Here is a 10,454-nt window from a genome sequence, read left to right on the forward strand (position 1 = left end):
CTCCAAACGACATTATTACGTCTCAAATTTTCCCCTAAACAAACGGCATGTTGATTTATTGGTCCCACTTCCTACTTTTCTCAATGACCTGCCAAAGGTCTTTCTCCGCCCAGATGTGACCGTAAATCACAAGCTACTTGACCACTGCCCATTAATTAAATTGTGAATCAGAGTTTTTCTTCTTCAGCGTGCAGATTTATTTGTTGATACATTGATTTTCTATCAGAATGCAAGCCATTCACATCCATTGGGATGCTCCTCCTAAAATAGTGAAGCTGTTTCTGCATAATATTCCCTGTAAGTAAGACAGGGAGAGTTCCTATCTTTGCAGGACCAAATAAATGATGACTAATAAATACCACAAACATGGCCAAAAAACATCCGCAAAGCCTTTGGAACTCCAAGAAACCAGAGCTTTCTAGAAGAGACTATTTAGTACACTTGAGTCCCCCTCCCATCCTCCCATTTTGAAAATTAATCACTAGATCTGTAAGACCTGCACAGGACACACGTGTGTGTGGATCCTATAAATCCAATGATTGATTTTCAAAATATGAAGTTAGGAGAAGGACAAGAGAATACAAGAAATCATTTCTCTTTCCAAAATGTACACTCCCTAGTTAGGGGTTGATTTAAAGCAGCGGTACTCAGATCCCTTTGACATCATCATCTGCAAAAGCCAATTCGCATACAAGTGCGAGATGGTCGCTGCCCCATTTCTGCAACCAACATCAAAACTTCATGAATCCATGGAAAATCTAACAGGGAGAGCAGAGGTCAATGTTAGGGAAAAAGGCTAAGATCTTGAGTCTTGTCAGATGAAAAAAGTGATGTTCACAAACAATTTGCAGAAAACAATTACAAAACTATGGATGAACAATATGAGCTAATATTGGTATATCCATGAAAAATTGTTCCTAGAAATGGACCCTCAAATTCCAACACATTCACAAACTTCCACCAGAAAAAGGGGTGTTTAAATAATCAGTTCAGAGGCAACTTACCATTGCATCACAATCTGTAAATGTCCATGCTTGGTCAAAAGGGTTGCACTGAGTTGATTTCTCAAAGAGAATTTTAAAGGCCATGATTGATGGTTACTGAAGCTTGCGATTTAAGTATTAGCAATTACATTCTGATGCAACATAATTTCCATTATTATTTTTTGGAAGTTACATAAGCAAAGAGTACAACTCAACCAGGCAAAAGCCTAGTCCTCAATTTCATGGAGTCAGCTACATGAATGTCTTACGCCAATCAACTCTACTGGAATTCCCCCCAACAAGAATCCTTTCCCCTGGCTTTGTAATGTCTTCTACTTGAGCGGAGCGAATAACTCACCACTTCACTCCCCACTTATAATGGGATTTGTCTCTTTTTTCTTTCTTTAGTAAGTTACTGACACGCATTCAGTGGTTCTTGAACTACGAGCTACTCTCCACACCATTCTTAAAGGGGCAGGAAAGTGATTTGAGCTAGAGCTTATAAAAGGCATTTGTTTCCTTACCGTAATCTTGCACACATCTTAGATAACTTCCCCTCATCCCATCTCCAATCAAGACAACCTTGAGCTTCTCACTGAAACCAATTCAGGAGGAAAGTTGCCCAAAATTAATCATAGATTCTAGTAACTGTTGTCAGTCACTCTATTTTGAAGTCTCCTCCATAAGTTTGTTGCATGGAGTTGAACATGAGACACCATTTTTTGGTTTTTTTGATTTTTGGTTAATGAATTGAGACATGGATTTTACTATATTTAGAGATACCATGACAAATAAAAAACAGACATAGCTACTAGACATCTTTTATGATATCCTGCTCCTTTGCCCCTCTTAACTGAAATTTGTATTTGTTTACACTTAATTGAATAAAAAAAGAAAACGAAAAAAAGAGACATGGTCCAGGAAATTGAAATTATTACAAGCCTCTATCAACTGTTCGCTATGCAACCATTGTGTTTTAAGAAATGTGGCAATTACAGAATGCAGACAAAGCCATACTTAAAAAAGTCTCCATGAAACTTAGCTTCTAATTGCACCCTTTGCCCCTCCTAAATTCAAGATATACAAATCAATGTGTAGGTGTGGACACAAATAACTTTTTTAAAATATCTGGCATTGTTGATGTTGTATCCTAAAGTATGGATAAATAACCAACATTCAAATCTACTTCTCTTTGAAAATTTAAGATGCTAAAATGAAAACTTTTGATGAGCAAATTTAATATGGCTAGAACAAGCACCTTTAACAGTATATTTAGATCATGTATGTATGATAAGACTGATCAAGCTCAGTAATAAAAAGCCTAGAGGTACCTTACTTGGGAGCCCTCCACTTCTTCTTAAAATATCAATGGGTAAGGTCTCGAGAGCTCTCACAGGAACAAGTTCATCTGTATGCCTGTGTCAATCAAACATATCAGTAACTATAAGTTTTCAAAGGCAAACAGAGTATTGTACTTTTTACGATAAACTTGAACTACCAAATATAATCAACTGTTCCCATAAACTTAGAGTGGTATGATGTTGCCAAGGGTTCCCCATGATTATCTCTCGTTCTACAGCTCCCCTGCATCATTTAATTATAGATTATAGAAGAAATACACAGGAAACAATTTAGCTGAATAGGAAACATGTAATAAAGATACTCCTATGTTGAATATTTGGCAGAGTTCCTGTGTTAGACACTGATATACATGTCCTTCAGTCATAAAATATCTTCTTTAAATGGGGATTACAATATTCATCGTCTCTCACTTATGTAAGATATCAACCTCAAAATTCCTCAAGTGCAAATTAGTATACTTCATTTGAACAAGTTAAGCAACATCCCTAAAAGGTATACAAGAAAATACAATAGTGTGAAAAGATTCAAGCATCTTACAGGAACCCCATGATATGCACTGGAAAGCTTTAATTGGTGCTGAACATGGGTGACTCCTCCACTACCTGTTGCAAGCCTTAGTTCTTCGTCACTCCATCTATATAACAGTGGGGATGGGATAGACTTCAAAACAGTGCATCTGATATAAACCAATCTATTCATTGTAATAGTGATAGTAATGATACACAGCAACATCATATTAATCAATATTCACCACCAGTGTAATCATCTGAGAGACTGAGAGGCAATGGAAACCACATGACAATATATGCTTGTGTTATTAAAATGAACATTCCCATCAAAACTACGAAAAGGATGAAAGGCTCGACGCCTGGTCATAATCCTGTCCACCATATACAGGAGTGAATCTCTTTGCCGCTAAGCGAGCACTCTAGGCTGCTGATAGCAAGGAAGAGGGTTTCAATGATTAAATTCATCATTTCCAATTAGCTTAAGCTTTTGGCATAAATAGTTTCATTTCCTTGTTTCATATATTACTTTAGGCCTATGTTTTTTTCAGTCTTGTAAAACAACCTCACTTACATTTCAAGAAACGATTTCATTTACTGCTCAATTTAGTGATAATTTATTTTTAAATGTATAGCTGTTAAGATGCAAAGGAACTTGAAAATGAACTATTTTACACACGTCATATCAGACTCATGACTGAGAGTGTAAAATAAAATTGTTTGATAGGAATTCTAAAATACCTGGCCGGATTCTCATTCTGAAATCTGAAGCCTCTGCATTGAGATGGATATTCAAGCTGCCCTGAAATTTTTCTGCGGTCATGAAGGTGGGTGTCTAACTGCAGAAAATTCCAGTAACTCAAGTGTTTCATATTAAATCTAAAAAAATGAACTCAGAGATATTTAAGGCCATTGGAGTCCTGAGAACATGCAAAACACGGAAAAAAAAAAGTCTTGACACACCACAAGGACCGAACTCACCTTTGATGAAGCCACAAACTGATAAATTGCACTCTGACCACAGGATGAAAAAGAAAACACTTCAGATATAAAGTGACAATGAAATTTAACTATTGCAGTCTATGTATAATCTGATAATTTTATTATTATAATTATTATTAACCATTGGCTTGCAAGATCTCACCTGAGGAAGGCTATTTAGATCCCCACCAATTACTACTGGGATGTCACCCCATTCTTGTGATAGCTCGTACGCTCTTTCAAGAAAGATTCGGACCTACAGGATTGTAGCTTACATGCAAACATATTACCATAGTCAAAAAGATTAAAAAAAAAATAATTGCCATTTGAATGAAAATAGAAAATCCTTTCTTCTCTTCTCTAAGTTGATGATGAAATGGAATATTATGGCATCACAAGTATGAGTTCATATATGAAGCTAACTCCCCTTCCAGCCAACAGCCCCAGTAGGGGGAGAGGGGAAGAACAGATGCACATGTACTTGCATGCACGGTACATATATATATATAAGCAGAGACGGGAGCAGGGGACCATTAACAATGAGAATCCCAAAAGATATCAACTGAAACCATTCTGCAGGAATTTCATCTCTTTAGCAGAGAATAAAGCAGTAAATACCTGGCCTAGCTTGATGTCTCCACGGTTTGGGTTGAAGAGAACATGTATGTTTCCAACCAGTAATCTTCGACCTCGACTTGGTGGAGACCTATAGTTGGGCACATAAGTCAGTGATTGAACTGGCGATGTGTTCTTGCAAAATAATATAAACAGAGTAACATATCTTCTGGATATGATAATTGAGCATGTACAGCAATTTCTCTTACAGGAGAGGAAGAATCACAATATCATAAACCAATTTCATGAAAATGTGGCGAATGAAATAATACATTGCATGAACTACAAAGCAAAACTATTATAGACTTTTTTTTTTCTTGAGCAAAAAGTATGATTGTTTGTGATATAGATTGTTTGTGCATAGTTTTACAGTTTTCAGGTTAAACTGTCAAAAAAAAATAATCAGATTTGTTCATCAATTCATATACCATATTTCCCGTCTGTGGAACCTTCTCAAGCACAAGCACAGGTGATGGTCAAAACTATGTTCCTTTGGATTTTTATTGATAGCGGATTTAATTTCTCCCATAATATATCATCATTAGATCTATCGGCACTTGTCTTAAAGCAGGCTCCATAGGGTAAACTTTACTGCTCAATTTTCTTTTAACTAGTTTGTTACCAGCAATGACTGTTTTTATTTATGCATCTTTTAATGGGAAGAAAAAAAATTAAAAGATGAAACATATAACGGCACAAAAGGACAGTTACACACATAAGGCCCATCTCTTATCAATTACTTATAAAGACAGATAATTTCATGATTTTCATCTATTTGTTCAGTTGCATGAATGTTTCTATACATATCTATACAAAATAAAAAAATAAAAAACTTACGTGGGTATTTCAGTATACAATTCAGACTCTGATTGATTTTGGATCATCTGTATAAGATAAAAGAGAATATAAATGAATAAAATATAAAAAGAAAAAACTATGAGTAATCTGCTGCATAATTGGATTTCCCATGAGAACAAAGCCAGTCAAATCTATATACAACAAATATTAGAGGGAAAAAAAAAGGACAAACAAGAAAAAGGAACGGAATACTGCTTGAGGACTACCTACTAACATTTCTCAGCCAGAAAACAGGAAGCAGATGCAATTAAGAATCAAAAGATACCCACCCACTAATATAATGTTCGAACTTTCACTACCGAGGTGAAAAACCCTTCAAGCTAACTAAAAAACAAAAGAAAAAAAATAAATGGATGTTATAAGCTACTTATGTAGCTAGACCATTGTTTAATAACCATTTCATTCAGTTTCTCTTTTTCCACAAGTAATAATGTGTCATACACTTTCCATTCTATAAACCAAAAGGTCCTTGAGAAAACATTATCCTCAAATGCAATGTACTACTGAAACACAATAGAGCATAATACTTATGCTTCCTCCTCCTTGTTCCACATAATTGGCATAGTTTCAATGCATAAATGCAACTCTTATGGCTCTTGTAACTTTACAATCTTCACAAAACCTGAAGTAATGGGACACTTGAACTTCTTCAAAGCCAGTATCTCAACTGGGAGTGCCTTCCTGTTCCACATTCACTTAAATTTGCAAAGTTTCAACGCAATTTAGGGAACATGAAATGAGGTTTATCATAAATGCAATTATAGTAGATCTTATAACCCTTACCATCTTCACAAAATGTCCACCATGGGACTCTTAAACTTCAGGAAAGCCAGTATCTCAACTTGGAATGCCACCATAACTTACAAAGGAATTTAAGGAACGAGGGAAAACAAAAATGAAAGACAGAAACTAATAGAAGGAGGAACAATTTCCAAGCATAACATCATATTGTACATGAAAGATCAGCCATCAAAGCTAAGTTGAACCATTAGACCAATACTGTGCTTGACTTATATTGATTCAAATGGGTATCTTGATTCAAATTAACACCGCTGGAAGAGGTAAAAGGATAATCAAATTCCAAAAATTAGAAAATCTGCATACCTCCAAAACACAAAGTTGAGCAACATTGTCACGAAGGGCAAAACTCCTGAACTCTATATTTTCTTGATGCAAAAGTGTAAATCTGCTCAGAATATGATTTTGGATATTCAAAATGATGATAGATGTGACTAATTAGCTCACTGCAAACAAAGTGCTTAATAGCTATAAAACCAAAACACAAGGTATTGAGGAGCATGCTCATAGTAAAAATCAAAATGTCTCGGTATATTATTTACCATATCCGCATGTTTATTCTCAGGTATGTGAAGTTTGAAGGTTCTATAATAAAACTAGTATTGCTATTAAAAGAATCAAGGGAAAGCCTGTCTAGTAATTGAGAAAGAGGTTCCTTGTTCCTTTTCCTCCTTGAATAATTCATGTGTACTTGAAGGCACCTTACACTTTTAATGATATCTCGATTACTTATATATAAAAATAAAAAAATAAAAAAAATAAAGTAATAAAGTAATAAAGAAAGAGGTAAACAATAAAGTTGCTTCCAAGAAAATAAATAATAGATGAGTCGCATGACAAAACATGCTAATTAAAGTATCATAAGCTATACTATAGTATGGCAGAAGAAATTTGTGATTTCCAAAAGGGTTGAGAAACCTTACAGTTCGTCTTTCCAGAATATAGCACACCCATCATATGCTTCACCAGTTCGAGCCTGTAAAAGATTAGTAATCACTACCCTGTATTATTTAGAACATAATGAAAAGCACGGTAGTCTAGTACAACAGTAGTTAGACTAGACATAACTATTAGTAATATCTTAGTATACCTTGTAAACACCTTTAAAGCCATTATTTTGAAAAAGATCGTCTAAATCATCAAAACGGTCAACCTCCTGCAGCCATAAGAGCAGGTATGAGAATGTCAAACAAAATTCATCACAACATGCCTCAATCTCAAGTGCCCTTGACAACCAAGCCTTTCGTATATGATATGAGGTTCAGATATTTAAAAGAAAACAGATTAAACTCCCTAAAGACATAGAAGCTACATCACAGAGTAAGGTTCATGCAGCTACACAAGATTGAAATCATGACCACAGCCTCCATGTGTAAATAAATTTAAGCATATTACCTCCACATATTAAGAGTTTCTATACCTTTGTTTTAATAAGTAAAACAACAAATTTTAGAGAACAAGAAAATCAAATGTTTTTTCTTTTATAAGTAAGAAGATTTTATTAAAAAGTGTAAGGCGCTCCTAAGTACACCGGGAGTATACACAAGAACCACCAAAGCCAGCCCACAAAAGGAAAAAAACCCAAACAAACTCACAAGGATCAACCCTAAAACCTGAAACTCACAAGGAGCACTCATAACACCCAAAGCCCAAAAAACAAAAGAAGCCCCCATCAAACACCCAAACATGCCTCGAAAGCACCCCAACCCAACAAACCCCCCAAAACCCGCAAGAAAACCTGAGCAACCCTCCCAAAAAGACACCCACAACCCAAAATACATATGAAACCGAAAACCAAATGTTATTATAATTATTCACAAGATCGGTGATGTGTTGAGGAGCCATTCCATGGAGGATTTAAAATTCAGGGCCTTTGGGCAGAATGAAATACTTCATGCAACAGAATGCAAAAGTGATCTTAATTGAAATAAGAAAGAAAAAACCAGATGTTATTATAATTATTTTAAAATATATCCAAAATGCTCAAAAATCATCATGCACACAACTGCATCTCCACGCAAACAAATGTGCATCACCAAAGAAAAACTTGTAAATTTACCTGGAAACAAAGAATGCTTGCATTGTAATGATTGATCTCCTCAGATATAAGGATTTTCCGTCGGTCCCACTCCAAAAATTTGGGAGGAACTTTATAATACAAATCTGGATGCTTTAATGCATTTTCAACACCTAGTATATTATATGAAACGACAACAACCTTATCTGCGGAAGAAAAGAAAATGGTTTAGGCAGAACAAAGAAGTGATAGATATTGGTATCTGGTCCTATAAGCTGAAAGTCACACCCACCCATCCACCCATCCCACACACTTGCATACACGAAGAGAGTAAAAGGGTTACTCCAATGAGATAAAAATCAAGAAAGGATGAAAATACAAGAAAGAAATGATCATCTTCAATGAGTGCGTATGCAGACAGCCGACCAGACAAACGGGTGGAAATGTCCAAGAAACAGATATTTATGAAGCATTTAATAAAAATACAATTAATGATATTTACAATTGACGGAATTCTTAACTAGACCAAAGATCTTCCCCGGTTCTACTTATCAAGACCATAATACAATTGAAATGATCTGATCATTCCAATTGAATGTTAACCATTATGCTTCAAACCTCAGGTACCTTTCCTGGAGAAGACCCTATCACATTGTTTGCCACACGCTCTATAATTAAGCCCCAAGCGTCAGGCTATAAATTCTGCCCTTTATTTTACTTATTATTTTCCTATTTTGAGTTTTTCTTGGCAATGTAGCAAAAGTGATTAGATCAAACATACACTTTCTATGAAAGAACACTTAGTTTCAAACTGTAGGTAATCATTATTTAATTGTTAAGATCAGCGGCCTCCCATCCAAGCACGCTCATTTGAGTAATTCTATCATGTACCATATTAAACACGTAATAGGGTATCAAGAAATTTAATTTAGAGAAAAACCACAATCCCCATCGAGTTAACATGCCATTACTCAGAATTCTCATACTTTGGCAGCACATTTTCATGGTAGTCTTATGGTAGTAAGGGGAAAGATAAACAAACCAATAAGCATTGAAGTTTTTTCAAAATCAACGCCGCTATTTTAAGCTCTCGAATGAAAGTAGTATACTTTTCAACTTCCTGAACTGTGGACCGCCTAAAAACCACAATCACCTACAACTTCAAACTAAGCACATTAAGCCAAAACCTCTCTTTTCAAGTACTGCAAAATTCACAGAAGTGAAACGACGAAGATAACCCATAAACAAAATCCATTATCTTAGCTGTTACTTTCGAGGACACATTGCGAATTCTGATATTCAATTACACACAGCTAAAAGAAAAAGGACTAATAATATTAACAAAAATACCTAAAGATTTTACTTTCTTATTCACCTTCGCACGTTGAAATATCGCGAGAAGACAAAACCCATTGGCGGTTATTACAACCTCTGGCGCTCGATTTTCTGTGCCTATGTTTCCCACGCGGTGTTGACGAAGAATGCAGGCGTTCGAACCGGTTAGAAGCGGGTAAGGTCCGAGGCGGGTCGGGTAATAGGGTTAGGGTTTCTGATTCCGAGAATATTCTCCTTCTGCGCCTCTTCGCGTGGCGGCTATTACTATTACTACCACCATGGGGTTGCTCCTGCTGAAGATGGTGCTTGCGCTTGATCACAGTGGCGGCGCGTGTGGGTGAGGGCTCCGGAGACGGTTGCTGGCGGTTTCCTCGAGTCATGGTGTTTGAGTTCTAGGGGTGGCGCGTAGACTTGAGGATTTGGGTGTACGCGCCGGGCTAGTGGGAGTGGCGGTTGCAGTGAGAAGTTTATATGTATCGGCTACGAAGTAGGTACAGCCGTACAGGCATTTGGGCCTGCTTCGGAACAAGTGTTTTTGGGTCCGGAATTGGGATGTAATTTATGTAAACAAACAAAAGTTACCCATAAGTTTTTCCGCTTCGACTCGATATAGCTCGATTTGAGTGCGATCTATTTGTTTAAAGAATTGTTTGTAGACACAAAATTATATTAAACTATTAAATGATACATATTCGTTTTAAAATTTGGCTTATTTATTCGAAATTCGTGAATAAATTCATATTAAATTTGGCTAGCTTATTAATGCAAACTCCTATATTTTTATTGATACATGTAACTTATATAGTATATTAATTATTAAGGTAAATGTTTAATAAATTTTTGAGTCGAAACACTATTTGAATTCGATCTCTCACTTTTTAAAAGTATGTATTCGGTGATTAACTTTTTCACGAAGTTGAAATAGGTCATTCAGTTATTTTTTCATCCATTTTTCTAACCACTGTTAGTTTCACAACAACATTTTTACCACATCATCTT

The 10,454-nt window shown here is 35.8% G+C and overlaps 1 protein-coding gene across 6 annotated transcripts; it reads right to left on the minus strand.

Moving 5' to 3' along the window:
* Positions 1-262: 262 nt before the first annotated feature.
* Positions 263-10,013, minus strand: LOC133867348 (carbon catabolite repressor protein 4 homolog 5). Of its 6 annotated transcripts, none has more exons than XM_062304082.1 (14): positions 9,496-10,013; positions 8,163-8,326; positions 7,194-7,259; positions 7,027-7,079; positions 6,410-6,491; positions 5,285-5,331; positions 4,451-4,538; positions 3,996-4,088; positions 3,833-3,865; positions 3,593-3,690; positions 2,883-3,021; positions 2,482-2,567; positions 2,320-2,399; positions 263-719 (listed from the first exon to the last, which is right to left on the minus strand). In XM_062304082.1, exons 1-14 carry the CDS (start codon positions 9,833-9,835, stop codon positions 667-669), a joined length of 1,422 nt encoding a protein of 473 aa, XP_062160066.1. In that variant the 5' UTR covers positions 9,836-10,013; the 3' UTR covers positions 263-666. The 6 variants fall into 6 exon arrangements, 3 of the variants coding, with proteins under 3 accessions (XP_062160066.1, XP_062160065.1, XP_062160067.1); XM_062304081.1 differs by having other exon boundaries at positions 2,315-2,399; positions 9,496-10,011; XM_062304083.1 differs by having other exon boundaries at positions 2,315-2,399; positions 2,883-2,979; positions 9,496-10,009.
* Positions 10,014-10,454: the final 441 nt, after the last annotated feature.

This window comes from Alnus glutinosa, chromosome 4 (genome assembly GCF_958979055.1).
Source record: "Alnus glutinosa chromosome 4, dhAlnGlut1.1, whole genome shotgun sequence".
In the NCBI taxonomy this organism is placed as follows: domain Eukaryota; kingdom Viridiplantae; phylum Streptophyta; class Magnoliopsida; order Fagales; family Betulaceae; genus Alnus; species Alnus glutinosa.